The 18,016-nt window shown below is 45.3% G+C and overlaps 1 protein-coding gene across 7 annotated transcripts in view; it reads right to left on the reverse strand.

Moving 5' to 3' along the window:
• LOC138758575 (EVI5-like protein) overlaps positions 1–18,016 on the reverse strand; it is a 424,266-nt gene that overhangs the window by 49,388 nt on the left and 356,862 nt on the right. For 5 of the 7 annotated variants that reach the window (XM_069927712.1, XM_069927716.1, XM_069927713.1 and 2 more), the window contains one exon: positions 1,742–1,837. The exons of the other annotated variants lie outside the window; for them this stretch is intronic. In XM_069927712.1, coding sequence (XP_069783813.1) covers positions 1,742–1,837 — 96 coding nt within the window. The remainder of the gene's footprint in view (positions 1–1,741; positions 1,838–18,016) is intronic. 7 annotated transcript variants of the gene reach the window in all.

An 18,016-nucleotide genomic window follows, 5' to 3' on the forward strand; every position in this document is an offset into this window, starting at 1 on the left:
CAAAGGGCTTGAAGAATTTCAGATTTCAGTACATACATGACATCACATACAACCCTGAGATTTCTTTTTCCTATGGGTCAGGCAGAATCAAATAGGTAGTGCAAAAAAAACTGTACACAACGTACACATGTAAACAAATCAAAAAATGTAAACAAACTTATACAGAGAGGAGAAAAATCAAACAATAAAGTGCAAAAGTAAGAATCCTTAAATGAGCCCCTGATTGTTCCATCATCATCAAAGACTTGGCCACCAGACTCACACCATCGGGTTCAGGAACAGCTGCTCCCCTCCACCATCAGACTCCTCAACCAACTCACACCATCGGGTTCAGGAACAGCTGCTCCCCTTCTCAACCACAAATTCAATCAGGGACTCATGCAAGGACTCTTCCTTCTGCACTTTATTGATTTTATTTGTTCTCTCTATATTGCACAGTCAGTTTGTTTACATTCATTATCCATTTATAGTTCTTTTAGTTGTTTACATGTTGACACTATGTACAGTTTACTTCTTTGCACTACCAATGAGTGGTAATTCTGCCTGGCCCGCAGGAAAAAGGAATCTCAGGTCTGTATGTGATGTCATTTATATACTCTGACAATAAATCTGAAATGTGATTTGAGTTTGTTGTTGAGGGGTCTGATGGTGGAGGGGTAGCAGCTGTTCCTGAACCTGGTGTGCAAGTCATGTGGCACCTACACCTCTTTCCTGATGGCAGCAGCGAGAACAGAGCATGTGCCGGGTGATGTGGATCCTTGTTGCGGCAGCATTCCCTGTAGATGTTCTTGATGGTGAGAAGGGGTTTGCCTGTGATGTCCTCAGCTGTGTCCACTACCTTTCGGAGGGCTTTACGCTCATGGGTATTGGTGTCCCCATACCAGCCCGTGATGCAGCTGGTCAGCACACTTTACACCACACATCTGTAAAGTTTTGTCAGGGTTTTCGATGTCATATCAAACCTCTGCAAATTCCTGAGGAAGTAGAGGCTCTGATGTGCTTTTTTTAAATGCCATTGGTGTGTTGGGACCAAGAAAGATCCTCGGAGATAGCAACTTCCAAGAACTTAAATGTGCTCACCCTCTCCACCTCTGATCCCCTGATGATCACTGGATTGTAAACCTCTGGTTTTCCCTTCCTGAAGTCAACAATCAGCTCCTTGGTTTTGGTGACAAGGTTGGTGCACCATTCGGCCAAGTTTTCAATCTCCCTCCTGTGTGCTGACTCATTCCCCCCCTTCTATGCATCCACTACCGTGGTATCCTCAGTGAATTTGTAGATGGTGCTGTTGTCGTACTGAGCCACACAGTCATAAATAAACTCTCGTGCCACAGAGAAATTAAAGTTTTGCTAAATGCTGGAGAGGAGATCGGCAGACGAATGGAACAAAGTGTGGATCACCCATCTTAATGCCACACGTTTTTCGTTTACAACCAATTGTTTACGTCACCAGGCAAGATGGGAAGCCTGTAATTATCATCAGATACACAGAAGGCTTTGGATGTACAGATACATGGATATCAAAGCAACAGGGTACAATTACGACAAAACAAGTTACATAGACTAATGCAAGTTCACAGAGACTAACCAGAAGACAGCAAGACTAATGACTGATGCCGAAGAGTGTTCAGCATGTCTACTGTGGGGTTCATGCTGGATAGTGACCACAAGAACACAAGTGACAGGATGCAGCCAAGACGGAATAACAATGTTCACAACATACAAATACAATCGTCTGTACCTGGATCTCCAGTTCAGCAATACGCTGGCGAAGTTCAGCAATGGCTGCAATGCTATCAGCTTCCCGAAATCGGACGGCCATAACCTCCTCCTTGTTCTAGTGTGAGCAGTGAGATACCACAGGTTATTCTGATGACATAATCAGGAGGCAGCGCCAGTGTTAAACTACATTCAAAGTGCAGATGCGATATCGAAGACCTTTTCTATAAGCGAGGAATTCCATTCCCCATTGAGGGTTTATTCTCAAGGTTAAATGGAGCAAGGCCAAAAATAGAAGAACAGGAACCAAGGGAAAAACTGTAGCTTATTCCTCCCAATAGCACACAAATGTTAAACTTTCTTTTCACACCCTGTTAAATACAGACACTGACAGAACTTGTCCATTCAGGCTCAGCTATTCTAATCAATACTTTTTCTCCTATGTACCCTGCCCAGGGATGATTTCTTCAACTGAAATCAGGAGCTGGCATCTCCTCAAGCAGGTCCTGGACCTTCCGCTGTCAGATTATCAATGCCTATAATGTTAGATTGCTGCCAGACAAGACAATGGATCCATGCCAAACCAAGGGGAACGGAATTAGGCTGATTACACAGGATAACAACCTGGTATTAAGATAAACAACTTCAATATGAACTCAAAGATAATTTCAGATTTGTTGTATCACGTAGGAAATAATTGAAACATTAACTATTATTGAATTTAGCAGGTTTAATCGCATATTGATGCTGACACATAAAAATGTTTTGTTGCTGATTTTCATTTGTACTCAGCATCTGATGCCTCTTGTGTCAGTGTCCAACAATAGTCGGCCAGTATTGATACCGGTTGCAATATCCTGGTGAAACCTTCCATGATGTTCGTCTCTGACTGCTCCAAGATCAGCAGGGAAGATGTCCAAGTGCGAATGCAGAAAATGAATTTTCAATGACATGGATGAACTTCATGGTTTTGTCTGCTTGAAGTAAACTTAAAATATGAAAGGAAATCTCAATAATAGGTTACATCTAAAAAGTGGTAAGTGATAAGAGAATTGTAAGGTGATTTTCATAATCAGTAGCCCAAAATCCATAAAATACACCCAAAAGTGTTCAGAAAGAAAAATCTTTGTTTTCCAGTGTAATGAGTTCGTTTTCATAGGCCAATGCATAGAAAAGACTCTAAAATGAGGAAGCAGGTTAAAATTTTGAACTGATTTTAAGAACTATTCAAATACAACAATGTGAAACTTTCCTCTCAACCAAGATAAACTCAGAAAGGACAATAGCTGACTTCAATCATAATGTCACCTGTTATCTTCCATACATGGTTCAACGTGAGCAAGCATAGAATGTGATTTCAGTAGAATATTCTGAATTATATTAACAAAATGATTTATAATTATCCCTCTGCAGCAGATGGTAAAGCACTATATTTAAGATTTCTCTCGCTGTGAACTGTTGATGGAGGAGGCATTAAGTACAATAGATGTTGAAGACATTCTTTTCTTTGGCTTGGCTTCGCGGACGAAGATTTATGGAGGGGGTAAAAGTCCACGTCAGCTGCAGGCTCGTTTGTGGCTTTCAAGTCCGATGCGGGACAGGCAGACACGGTTGAGAAGACATTACAGTTTGTTAACAAAAAGTGATGGAGATTTTGGATTAAGTGACTGCATTTACTATTGCCCTTTGGGCTGTCTGTACAAACAGAGTGACATCTGTGGGGTGATGCTTGCTTCAGGAATCAGCTCAAAGGGATCCCAGGCATCCGATGGCTTTAAGGTCTCAAACTGGCAATTCTCAAGCACCAGACGCAGCATAATTTGCAGCTACTATTTTTTTAAATATTTAACAGGGATTTAATTAAAAATTCTAATTCAAGCACAAGAATAAATCAAAAATGGACTTCACAACGTCTTAAAATTAATCTTAAAATCACACATAAAAATGATGAGGGACAAAATTCACATGCATAATTTTAGTTTTTGTTTAAAAAAATGAAGTTTGCAGTTTGTTCTGTGTGATTGGGCCCAGCATGTGACAGGAAACAAACTTAGACCTCACATATTTTTTCAAAAATTTAGTCTCATTAGTTCACACATGGCAAACTAATGGCTTGTGTTAAACTAATATCCTGCAGCTGTGCAGGAGAAGGCAGCAAAACTGCACAGCCTTTGGGAGACCAATCAATGGGCAGCTCGTGAGAGATCTTCACTGAAGTACAAATGCTCAATGCTGCGATCAGTTTAATGTATCAGCCCTGGCAAATGCAGGTAGATCATTAAATTCCCCTCAAGAAAATGCAAATCTTGAGGACTGGTCAGGCTGGGGATGGTTACTGCGTCTAGATTCTGTGGCCTTCATGAGCAGCCGCTGAGGGCGTCACATGATGCTGAAAGACGTGCCTAGAGAACTCCCATCTAAAAGCCTCTGAAACAAGGAAAATATCGTTTCTCAAAAGAAATTCAACTTACTCACACTGAAGCAAGATGGGCAGGACGAGCAAGAAGATCAAGACCAGCTCGAAGCAACAGAAACATTGAGTGAAATCTCACTCGACACTGGCGACTTGAAGGCTCCCGTGCTACCAGCGGGGCCTAGCATGGAAGGTGCAAGGACGAAGCCTGTGATGTTGGCCTCACCCAACCAAGATGTTCTGGCAGCAGTGCAGTCACTGGTTACCCAGGTCGGAGGTCTGGACGCCAGACTAAAAGAGGTCTCGGAGGGCCTGCTCAACCTGCGAACTTCAATTGGGACTTTGACAAATCATGTCGGAGCCCTGGAAGAACGTCCAGGACAGACAAGAAAGGCTGGAAGATACAGCTGATGCGTGGCTCATCAAGAAAAAAGCAGCTGATAGATGTTGGAATATCTGGAAAATTACTGGGCCTGAAAGAGGGGGAGGAATGGAAGGACTCAGTGGAGTTTTTTGAACACTGGATCCCTGAAGTGTTGGGAAGGGAGTGATTCAGAGGCCTCCGAGCCATAGAAAGGGCCCATCGGACATTCAGCCCCTGCTCCACCCCAAATCAATGACCGAGGTCAGTTGATCTGATTTATTAGTAGCTGGGACCGGGAGACAGAGGAGCTGGTGGAATTTTTGGGAGGAAGATTGATGTTGTTCCTGTGCTGCTAAAACAAAGAAAAGAATTTGACCAGGTAAAGGAAATACTGAGAGACAAACAAGTTGAGTACGCGGTGCTGTACCCGGCCACCCTGGAGGGGAGAGGAAACATTTTGAGGAACCACGGGATGCTACGTTATGTGCCCGGGACCTACCAGAAAATATGTAAGCCTGCAAAATTACAGGCTGAATCAAACCCCCTGAAGGAGCCATGGATGGAATGCCTGAGAAACTATGGGTCAAGTGGTGGGGTCTTACACTCCTACGATTATTGGCTCATTAAAACAACTAAGGTGATTGAGGATATTGTTGGACAAAGTAGCCAGGGTTTTGACGAAGTTTTGCCACGATTGGAGGGTTATAAACTTTTCCATGTTTTTTTTTCCTTTAAAAATGTGCAAATGGGGAAAATAACGGGAGCTCGAGGCTGAGGAGGCTACACATACAAGGCTGCAGCATAGACAAGGAAACAGGGAAGATGGTACACAAGGAGCTTCGAAATAGAAGGGGAGATGATGCAGGAGCAAAGTGGAGAAGCACCAAAACAGAGGGCGGGAAAATTTGGAATGCTTTGCTTGTTAACTTTGACACATTCAGGTTTTGTAAGGTTTAATTTATTTCATTTAGGCTTGTTTATGGGGAGAGGGGGAGAGGATTTTGCTTTTCTCATGCTTATCCTTATTCTTCTTTCTCTCTTTGTGGCCGATGTGGACGTTGGCATGGAGAGACCATGAATGACGGAAGGGCGTAATGAGGGCACTATTCAAGACAAACATACGAAGGTGCTGTGAAGGTGAAAATATAAGATATAGAAACACAAATGAATAAGACTATTGTGACAGAATATAGATATATTTTTGGGAGATAAATTGGGGCAGGTATTTTAGTGTAGGTCACATACAAACACTTTAAAACAGATTTTATTTAAAATACTGGAGCTCTGCTCATGCTAGACATATCGGGGCCAACAATCTTTGCAAAAGCTTTGGAGAGTGCCCAAGAAACTTCACTAATGGATTGTGGTTTACAAAAAGGCAACAGATGAAAGAGTAGGTCTTGCTATCAACTCACCTTCAGCCACTTCAATCTCCTGCCTTCTGTCATAAAGTGTCATGAAGAATTAATTTCATTTGCAACTCATAGATACTCTATGCTTTATTTTATGATGAGTTGGAAATGGAATCAAGCATTATAATATTGATTTTATGATGGTAGAATTCTCACTGAAGATAATCACCTCAAGAACACTGCCTTGAGGAACTCCTGTATTAATTTTCCAGGCCAAAGATTATTGCAACTATAACCATTGAATGACTCCAAACATTGAAGGGTTTTTTCCTCAATGCCCAGTTACCATAGGGTGTTGATGGCACACATACTTAAAGGCTGCCCTGACAGTAAGGGCAATCACCTTCATCTCACCATTGGAGCTTGTTCATTTGGAATGAGGTCTGGGCCAGCCTATGGGACACATTGACCAGAAGAAGAATGGATGGACAGTGCAAAGGTGAAGGATGGATGGACTGTCCAGATATATTAGTAACAGACAACCAACTCTAAAGGCAACAATAATGACAATGTGTTTATTTATACATTGCACAAGCATCACAATTCTTACTTGCCGCAGCTGAACAGGTACTTTCTAAACCATTAAAGATAAACAATTAGACCAGTAAAATGTCAAATGAACCAAAGAAAATTTTAAGACCAATAAATAAGTAAAACTATAGATGATAATTAAGTTTTATGCCTTTTAATAGAGTCAGTTTTTCCACCCAACACCTTCTTATCTGATACACATCACTGTTAAATATGATGCTATTCTAGTGGCTCTGGACGGCTAGAGTTGACTAACACATTTACCAGTAAGTTTTCTTTTTTTTTCTTTCTTTGGCTTGGCTTCGCGGACGAAGATTTATGGAGGGGGTAAAAAGTCCACGTCAGCTGCAGGCTCGTTTGTGGCTGACCAGTCCGATGCGGGACAGGCAGACACGATTGCAGCGGTTGCAAGGGAAAATTGGTTGGTTGGGGTTGGGTGTTGGGTTTTTCCTCCTTTGCCTTTTGTCAGTGAGGTGGGCTCTGCGGTCTTCTTCAAAGGAGGCTGCTGCCCGCCAAACTGTGAGGCGCCAAGATGCACGGTTTGAGGCGTTATCAGCCCACTGGCGGTGGTCAATGTGGCAGGCACCAAGAGATTTCTTTAGGCAGTCCTTGTACCTTTTCTTTGGTGCACCTCTGTCACGGTGGCCAGTGGAGAGCTCGCCATATAATACGATCTTGGGAAGGCGATGGTCCTCCATTCTGGAGACGTGACCCATCCAGCGCAGCTGGATCTTCAGCAGCGTGGACTCGATGCTGTCGACCTCTGCCATCTCGAGTACCACGACGTTAGGGGTGTGAGCGCTCCAATGGATGTTGAGGATGGAGCGGAGACAACGCTGGTGGAAGCGTTCTAGGAGCCGTAGGTGGTGCCGGTAGAGGACCCATGATTCGGAGCCGAACAGGAGTGTGGGTATGACAACGGCTCTGTATACGCTTATCTTTGTGAGGTTTTTCAGTTGGTTGTTTTTCCAGACTCTTTTGTGTAGTCTTCCAAAGGCGCTATTTGCCTTGGCGAGTCTGTTGTCTATCTCATTGTCGATCCTTGCATCTGATGAAATGGTGCAGCCGAGATAGGTAAACTGGTTGACCGTTTTGAGTTTTGTGTGCCCGATGGAGATGTGGGGGGGCTGGTAGTCATGGTGGGGAGCTGGCTGATGGAGGACCTCAGTTTTCTTCAGGCTGACTTCCAGGCCAAACATTTTGGCAGTTTCCGCAAAGCAGGACGTCAAGCGCTGAAGAGCTGGCTCTGAATGGGCAACTAAAGCGGCATCATCTGCAAAGAGTAGTTCACGGACAAGTTTCTCTTGTGTCTTGGTGTGAGCTTGCAGGCGCCTCAGATTGAAGAGACTGCCATCCGTGCGGTACCGGATGTAAACAGTGTCTTCATTGTTGGGGTCTTTCATGGCTTGGTCCTCCTCAGCGACCAGTAAGTAACCAAGCTATAATCTGCTTGAATGTTTCCCTCTTCTCTCACGATTATATTGCTTAGATATTAAACATGTAGCTGTACCTTCGTCATCCAATTGCAGCATAAATGGCTTTCTAGCCTTCAGCAAACACCACACAAACAGATTTTTAAGCAGCTTTCTTCCTCTTTAAATGAAGCACAAAGTAATGCTGGATACTTTTTAAAGCAATGCAGAGAACAAAACAAAGGACTCTACATCACCTTTGTTGACCTCACCAAAGCCTTCGACACCGTGAGCAGGAAAGGGCTTTGGCAAATACTAGAGCGCATCGGATGTCCCCCAAAGTTCCTCAACATGATTATCCAACTGCACGAAAACCAACAAGGTCGGGTCAGATACAGCAATGAGCTCTCTGAACCCTTCTCCATTAACAATGGCATGAAGCAAGGCTGTGTTCTGGCACCAACCCTCTTTTCAATCTTCTTCAGCATGATGCTGAACCAAGCCATGAAAGACCCCAACAATGAAGACGCTGTTTACATCCGGTACCGCACGGATGGCAGTCTCTTCAATCTGAGGCGCCTGCAAGCTCACACCAAGACACAAGAGAAACTTGTGCGTGAACTACTCTTTGCAGACGATGCCGCTTTAGTTGCCCATTCAGAGCCAGCTCTTCAGCGCTTGACGTCCTGCTTTGCGGAAACTGCCAAAATGTTTGGCCTGGAAGTCAGCCTGAAGAAAACTGAGGTCCTCCATCAGCCAGCTCCCCACCATGATTACCAGCCCCCCCACATCTCCATCGGGCACACAAAACTCAAAACGGTCAACCAGTTTACCTATCTCGGCTGCACCATTTCATCAGATGCAAGGATCGACAATGAGATAGACAACAGACTCGCCAAGGCAAATAGCGCCTTTGGAAGACTACACAAAAGAGTCTGGAAAAACAACCAACTGAAAAACCTCACAAAGATAAGCGTATACAGAGCCGTTGTCATACCCACACTCCTGTTCGGCTCCGAATCATGGGTCCTCTACCGGCACCACCTACGGCTCCTAGAACGCTTCCACCAGCGTTGTCTCCGCTCCATCCTCAACATCCATTGGAGCGCTTACATCCCTAACGTCGAAGTACTCGAGATGGCAGAGGTCGACAGCATCGAGTCCACGCTGCTGAAGATCCAGCTGCGCTGGATGGGTCACGTCTCCAGAATGGAGGACCATCGCCTTCCCAAGATCCTGTTATATGGCGAGCTCTCCACTGGCCACCGTGACAGAGGTGCACCAAAGAAAAGGTACAAGGACTGCCTAAAGAAATCTCTTGGTGCCTGCCACATTGACCACCGCCAGTGGGCTGATATCGCCTCAAACCGTGCATCTTGGCGCCTCACAGTTTGGCGGGCAGCAACCTCCTTTGAAGAAGACCGCAGAGCCTACCTCACTGACAAAAGGCAAAGGAGGAAAAACCCAAACACCCAACCCCAACCCACCAATTTTCCCCTGCAACCGCTGCAATCGTGTCTGCCTGTCCCGCATCGGACTTGTCAGCCACAAACGAGCCTGCAGCTGACGTGGACTTTTTACCCCCTCCATAAATCTTCGTCCGCGAAGCCAAGCCAAAGAAAGAAAGATATACTGTTAAATTTAACCAGGATTTTTTAAATGGTGAGAAGTGACTTAATAGAGATTTATCAGATTATGAGGGGCTTTTGAGGTGGACAGTCAGCGCCTTTATCCCTGGGCGACAATAGCCAATACAAGAGGATGTCGGTTTAAGGTAAGTGGGAGAAAGTTTAGGGGAGATGTTCTTTTACTCAGTGGATGCCTAGAATACATTGCCAGGTGGAGGCTGAAACAATAGGAACATTTAAAAGACTCAGAAAGACATGGGGATGTAAGAAAAATAGAGGGTCTAGCTGTGAGGTAGGGAAGGATTAGATTGTTGTGAAGATTTCCTTAGGTCACCACAACATTGTGGGCTGAAGGGCCTGAACTGTGCTGCAGTGTTGTACCTGCAAAAATCAGAATAGTCCTGCAAAAAGATACCTAAAACATTTCATTAATTGTTTGATTTATATATAAAGGAAAGGATTTTTTCCTCTTCAAACTAAGCCTTTAACAACATTAAAACAGATTTACTGACAAATCTAAATGCATAATGCCTTTTTAAAATCTGTTTTTTTCTGCGGATGAAGGAAGATTTCTACATGATTTTGAAACACGTGGCAAATTCAACTGGCTCTTACTGTTGTACATCACCGTCATGATCCCTGAAGCCACCTCTGTGTGGAGGACGCACGTGCAACATTTCTTCATCTGAGGGGACTGGGACCATGATGCTCTGAAGCTCCTACCATTGGCTTCATGTCTGAGATAACTGAAGTACTTCCCCCAACCACTACAAGAAATCTCCTTAACCTCCCCAATCTTGTAATTTAGCCCATTTCATCTTCTCTAAGGCCAACTGCCTAAAATGTCCTCACTGTATATTCCTCCATATTTCTCTGTTCAAGGTACATGTAAAAGTCAAATTCTGTAGACCAATTTTTAGGGTAAAATTTAAGGGGACAACTATTACATACATAATACTTTTGACCACGGTAATTACCTGTGTTGTTAGAGGCATTGGTCACGGGCGGGACCAGATGGTAAGTCCCAGTTTGAGGCATCGGGAACTCGGATTGGTGGGCGGGTTACCGAGACTGGGTAGTAAGTCTGAGTTCAAGGTGTCAGGATCTCGGTTAGGCAGCCAGCTGGGGCCTAGCTGAGAGTCCATGGTTGGGGCTTTGGGAGCTTGGTGGCCAAGGTGAGGGTCCGTGGTCAGGACGTCAGAAGCTCCGGTAAATGGGTGACCAGGGCCTAGGTGAGATCCATGGTCGGGGTGTCAGGAGGTCGAGTGGGTGGGCAGCCAGGGCCAAAAATAGGGGTTTGACCTTTACATGCTATCGACTACAACATGAGTATATATATGATACAATACTTCTATTGTCATTTAGGACTAGACTGTGAAACAGTACACAGTAATAAATGAAATTCTTTGGCTTGGCTTCGCGGACGAAGATTTATGGAGGGGGTAAATGTCCACGTCAGCTGCAGGCTCGTTTGTGGCTGACAAGTCCGATGCGGGACAGGCATCTAAACTATAATGCTATCTACCCATCACGAGATTACACAAAAACAATGTAGACAACACAAGACTACGCTATTCCTAGACCAGACAAGATCAAGAAAAACTACACGAGACTGGAACACAGAGCTACATAGTGAATAAAAATACATAGTGCAAACAATACAGCAAAAGATGAAAAACAAACTAGACAGTAGTCACAGTGGATATAAGTTACATTTTCATAGACAGATGTTAAAAAGTCTAGTAGCTTTAAGTGAAGAACTGTCATACAGTTCACATATCCATACAGGTCTGCAAGCTTCGGCACAGAAGCAACGACCTCCTTGCCGACCCCACCCTCCGCCTCAGCACTCCGCTCTCCAAGATGGCACAGCCTCCAGAACCTCCGGGCCAGGCACCTGACATGGCCACTCTGGGCAGAACACACAGACCTTCAGATCCTCCCAGCCCGGCACAGGACGCAGCCCGCCCCAGCACGCCTTGGGCAAAGCACGCCACAGTGTCTCCTCCTCAGCCACTGGCAGCAAACAATGTCAAAGTCTGGAGGCCTCGACCCCACCACAGAGGCTCGTTCACCACAGCAGACACACAGATTCACATAGCTCCACATCTCCCAGTGCTTTGCCGTCCAATGTTCATCAATTGAGAATTGTCGCATGGCACCTTACTTGACTGGTGCAGTAGCATCAGCTTCGGAGAAGCCGCTGCAACCACTGCCGTGCCGGCATCATCTGGAACCGGTCTTATGGTAACATTGGCAGTCTCTTACAAGATCCATGTTTGGGGTAGAACTAAACTGGACGTGGTGGGCCCACAGTGAAAATAGACTTTTTCTGTGGCAACCTCCATTTTTGGGAGGGGAGAGGAATTTTCTAAGCTCTCATACTTCGTTTTCAATGCCTTGAAGTTACAAAGAACAATTTAAAAATGTGCAAATGACAGAATCGCAAATGTGGTCCCCTTGTCTAAAAACTGGTAATAGGGAGAATCCTGGGAATTATAAACCAGTGAGTCTTACATCAGTGGTGGGAAAACTATAGGAGAGGATTCTTAAGGACAGGATCAATGAGGATTCAGAGAAACAGTCTTCTGAGGGAGAGTGTGGCTTTGTGAAGGGAAGGTCATGTCTCACAAGCCTAATTGAGTTTTTTTGAGGAGATAATAAAAATTGACGAAGGAGGTCTATGTGGATTTTTGTCCCCCTTGGTAGACTCATGCAGAAAGTCATGAGACGTGCGATCCATGGAACCTTGGCTGTGTGGATTCAGAGTTGGCTTGCCTGCAGAAAGCTGAGGGTAGTTGTGGATGGAACATATTCAGCCTGGAGGTCAACACCGTCTTTTTCTTCTTTTCTTATTCTTTCTTTGGCTTGGCTTCGCGGACGAAGATTAATGGAGGGGTAATGTCCTCGTCTGCTGCAGGCTCGTTGGTGACTGACAAGTCCGATGCGGGACAGGCAGGCACGGTTGCAGCGGTTGCAAGGGAAAATTGGTGGGTTGGGGTTGGGTGTTGGGTTTTTCCTCCTTTGCCTTTTGTCAGTGAGGTGGGTTCTGCGGTCTTCTTCAAAGGAGGTTGCTGCCCGCCGAACTGTGAGGCGCCAAGATGCACGGTTGGAGGCGAGATCAGCCCACTGGCAGTGATCGATGTGGCAGGTACCAAGAGATTTCTTTAAGCAGTCCTTGTACCTCTTCTTTGGTGCACTTCTGTCTCGGTGGCCAGTGGAGAGCTTGCCATAGAACACGATCTTGGGAAGGCGATGGTCCTCCATTCTGGAGATGTGACCCACCCAGCGCAGTTGGGTCTTCAGCAGCGTGGATTCGATGCTTGCGGACTCTGCCAGCTCGAGTACTGCGATGTTGGTGATGAAGTCACTCCAATGGATGTTGAGGATGGAGCGGAGACAACGCTGGTGGAAGCGTTCTAGGAGCCGTAGGTGATGTAGTAGAGGACCCATGATTCAGAGCCGAACAGGAGCGTGGGTATGACAACGGCTCTGTACACGCTGACCTTTGTGTGTTTCTTCAGGTGGCTGTTTTTCCAGACTCTTTTGTGCAGTCTTCCAAAGGCGCTATTTGCCTTGGCGAGTCTGTTGTCTATCTCGTTGTCGATCTTTGCACCAGATGAAATGGTGCAGCCGAGGTAGGTAAATTGGTTGAACGTTTTGAGTTCTGTGTGCCTGATGGAGTGCTCACAGGGATCTGTTCTAGGACCCCCTGTTCTATGTGATTTTTATAAATGACCTGGATAAAGAGGCAGAAGGATGGGTCAGTAAGTTTGTAGATGATACAAAGATTGGAGGTGATATTGGGTAGTATAGAGGATGTCATCTGTTACAATAGGATACAGGCATTTGGACAGAAAAGTGGCAGATGGAGTTCAATCCATATCTTTCGAGACACTAAAAAATAAATTTAATTTGACTAATAGAACATTCTTCTGCTATCCCCAAATACAATATTTTTTAATGGATAAGTTGGAACCATCATTGACCCTACCAATGTGTATAGACATGGAGGTTTGAATTTGAAAGGAGAATTCAACTAAATTTTTTTCTACTGTAGCGGCCCGTGACCAAGTTGCGACCCAGTTCACAAAATGGTCGGCGAACGCGGCATTCGCAAGGGCCCCGCAGGGACTAATGGCTGTCATTCCACGTTACCTCCGCATGGCAGAAAACAGTGGGCAACAGCAGGAACAGCAGCCCGTCAGAGGCTAGCGCTGTGATGACATCATTCCTGTTGTCAGAGTTGGCAGTGCAATAAAACAGACTCGATCTCGACTCGACTGTGTATGTGTCGTTCTTACTCCACACCACGTAGCGCGCATGCTACATTGGTGTCCCCGACAGGTCCAACCAGCAGTTGGACCTGAAGATGATGAACCGAGCAGCTCTTCATGCAGTCTCTCTAAAGTTGCCAACGTTCTGGGCGTCACAGCCACATGTGTGGTTCGAACAGGCCGAGGTCCAATTCTACCTTTAACAGATCGCCACGGCCGACGTTGGCTACTACTACATAGTGAGCTTGCTTATCCAGGACACGACAGCGAGGGTCGTCGATTTCCTACAGCAAGGCAAATACAGTGCCCTCAAAGAGCTACTAACCCGCACTTTCAGGCTACATGGCGCGAACGTGGCACCTGTTTGCTCCACATGGATGGTTTTGGGGACAGGGCCATATCTGTCATCATGAGTGAGAAGCTCACACTCACTGAGGGACACAAGCCTTTCCTGCTCTTTAGGCAGATTTTTCCAGAGCAGCTGCCTGAGGATATCCGACTTTAGCTGGCCGACGAGGACTTCAGTGACCCGAAGAAAGTTGCAGCCCAGGTGGACATGCTCTGGAGAGCGAAGAAAGAAAACGATGCCTTGGTGGAACAGATTGCAAATTCCCGACACCAGCAACAAGGCCACAGCAGACAGAGAGGCAAGTGGACCCCCCCACCCAGCCATACTGCTATTATCATCAACCATGGGGTGCGGGCACCCGATGGTGTCGCCCACCCTGCGTGTTTCTGGGAATTGCCAAGGGCAATTGGCCAATGTGACAGCCTCCTCCACGTGTGGGACTGACAGGAAGGTGGTTCCTCGTGGACACCAGTGCTGAAATGACTGTCCTTCCCCCAACAGCCTACGACATCCAGAACGCCAAGCTGGGCCCAGCACTAAAGGCAGTGAACAGCACCTCTATACGAACTTATGGTACCTGCACTGTGCCCCTACGATTTGCTGGCCTCCGATTTAAGTTGACTTTTACTGTCCCGGCAATGGCGCAACTGCTCCTGGGAGACGATTTCCTGCGCGCCTGCTGCCTGCTGGTAGACTTAAAGGGCGGCATTTGGTGCACATCAGAACTTTTCAAACATGCCCCTAGTGGAAGCCAAACTACTAGACCCCAACCTCGACTCTGTCACGCTGTCTGACAACACTTACACACACATCCTGGCAGAGTTTTCTGCAATTGTGGCACTACAATTTTCCTCTGCGGAACCGAAGCACGGAGTAAGGCACCACATCCTCTCTGAGAGCCCCCTGCTCAACGCTAGGGTGAGCTGCCTTCCATCTGAAAAACTTGCCCTCGCCAAAGAGGAATTTAAGAAAATGGAGGAGTTGGAGAAAGTGCGGTGGTCAGACAGTCCCTGGGCCTCCCCCCCTGCACATGGTCCCCAAGTCTGCAGGAGGGTGGGGGCCGTGTGGTGATTATCGATGCCTCAATAAGGCCACCACACTGGACAGATACCCTGTGCCCCATATCCAGATCTTTGCTGCCAACCTACAAGAGGCACAGGTGCATTCAAAAGTCGATTTAATCAGGGGTTATCATCAAATGCCAGTGCACCCCAAGGACATGCCCAAAACTGCCACAATCACCCCCTTTGGTCTGTTCGAATTCATGAGGATGCCCTTTTGCATAAGAACGATGCTCAGACTTTCAGCAGCTGATGGTCACGGTGGGCCAGGAGCTCAGAGCACACGGCCCACCTCAGACAACTATTCACCTGCCTGTAGGAGTTTGAGCTGACTGCCATGTCAGTTCTGGGGGGGGGGACACAATTGACTTCATGGGGCCTCGGATCAACAGTGAAACCACTGCCTGAGAAGATGGAGGCCGTTTGGAGATTATGAAAGCTCGCACTCTAAAGGGGCTGCAGGACTTATTGGTACTATTAACTTCAACCACCGATTCATACTGGCAGCAGCTCAGATCATGCGTCCCCATTTTGTGCTCATGGCAGGGAAAAATAAAGACATTGCCTGGATGGGGAGGCCTTGGAGGCATTCCAGAAGGTGAAGGACACTCTGGCCAATGCCACCCTTCTGGTGCACCCCAGGCCAGAGGCGTCGACCGCCCTCATGGTGGACGCCTCCAGCACAGTGGTTGGAGGGATCCTCGAACGGCTATTCAATAGGCAATGGCAGCCCTTAACTTTTTTTAGCAGGCACCTCCAGCCACCTGAACTTTAATCCAGCACCTCTGACTGAGAGCTAATGGTGCTGTATCTGGCGGTCATGCACTTCCAATACTTTCTGGAAGGCAGACAATTCAAGGTCTTCACAGATCACAAACCACTGACTTTAGCCTTCCACAAAATGTCTGACCCGTGATAGGCCAGGCAACTTTCCTACATGTCCGAGTTGACCATGGACATCCAACATATCACCGGCAACTGCAACTCTGAGATCCCCGCATACAGGATGGGCTGCGGCTGGAGGATGTTGTAATCGACCCTGGGAACCAGATGCTCCCATGTGACGTCTCCACTGACAAACACTGCCCCATCATACCTGCAGCATGGAGACAGCAGGTCTTCAACGCGGTGCACAACTTGGTGCATCTGGCCATCAGAACTACGGTAAAGATGGTGGCCAGCATGTTCATATGGCACAGGCTTCACAAGCAGGTCAGTCAGTGAACCAAGACCTGCATGCTCCAAAGTACAAACTTACACTAAAGCACCTCCCTGGGGTTAGAGCCAGTGTGGTGTCCATGCTTTGATTTTGAAAATTTGATTTATTAAATCATGAAGCATATGTTAAAACATACAATTAATGAATAAAACTTAAAAAAAACACAAAATGCATGATATTTTAAAACTAATCCCCCTACTAGCCCCCAACCCCTTCCCTAACCCACCCACTCCAACCCCCCCAACCTATCCCCAAAAAAAAGAAAAAAAGAGGTGATCACATAACATCGAAATTTATCAGTTAATTCCCACGGTTTGGAGCAACCCTGCTAATGTGCGGGAAGGGGATTTAATAATTCAACCCCATGTAATCCAAATATGAGCTCCAACTTTTACGATAAAAAAGATAAATTATGCCTTATCTTTTCCAATGGAATACATGACCTCAACTCCATATGCCATCTCTAATTTTTCCAAAGTTAAATATAATTGATGACTAAAATTATAATGAACCAATTGATACCTTATATTTACAATTTTAGTCACACAGGTACAGAATTCTTTATCCGGACATCTAAAATCCTGAAAGCTCCAAAATTCTGAAAGTGGGGAGAGAGACGGCAATGCGAGTTGGGCAGTGCGTGTTGGGCGGACGAGCGATGGGCAGCACAAGTTGGGCAGGCGAAGGGGAGAGACTGGCAGCGCGAGTTGGATGGGCAAGTTGGGGAGATGGCAGCGTGACTGGAGGGGGGGTGTGGATACGGCAGTACAATTCAGGTGGGCTTATATCTGGCTTTCCGAAATCTGGAAAAATCCAAAATTTGGAACATACTGTCCCTCAAGGGTTCCAGATAAAGGATTGTGTACCTGTACTATCCCTACATAAATTCATCCAATCATCCTGAGAAATAAGTATATCTAAATCTTTCTCCCATTTCAATCTAGATTTATGCAAGTCCAGCTTAAGCATTTTATTCTGTAATAAAGCATACATCTCAGATATAAATCCCTTCTTACTACCCTCAGTAAGTAAAATTTCAAACTTAGACTGTCTTGGTAATCGTAAAGTATGTCCAAAATTATCCAACAATAAAGCTTTAATTTGATAAGAAAAAAGTTTTTTTTGAAGATATATCATATTTCTCTTTCATTCTTTGAAAAGAAATAAAATATCCTGCTTCATAACAATTTTGCGCCAATTTAATACCCTTTTCGATCCCATAACTTCAAAAGTTGATTATTAATTGTAAATGGTAAAAGCTTATTTTGATACACTGGAGTTTTACCTGAAATCTTATCTTGAGTACCTATGGCTTCATTTTTTAAAAAAAATACCATAAATCCATTAAATGTTTCAAAGCAGGTAAATTATAATTTCAGATTCCATCTATAAATAAATTGATCCATCTCACCAATTAAAGATAGTTCAATATTAGCCCATATCAAAGGTTTATCTATTTCAAACATCCTATTAATAAATTTCAATTGTGCTGCATCATAATAATTTTGAAAATTAGGAAGTTGCAGACCTCCTAATTCATATTTCCAATTAAATTTATGCAATGATACCCTTACCATTTTATCCTTCCATAAAAATGTCCTCACCAAAACATTTAAATCCTTCAAAAATTT

This window comes from Narcine bancroftii, chromosome 3 (assembly GCF_036971445.1).
Source record: "Narcine bancroftii isolate sNarBan1 chromosome 3, sNarBan1.hap1, whole genome shotgun sequence".
Lineage (NCBI taxonomy): Eukaryota > Metazoa > Chordata > Chondrichthyes > Torpediniformes > Narcinidae > Narcine > Narcine bancroftii.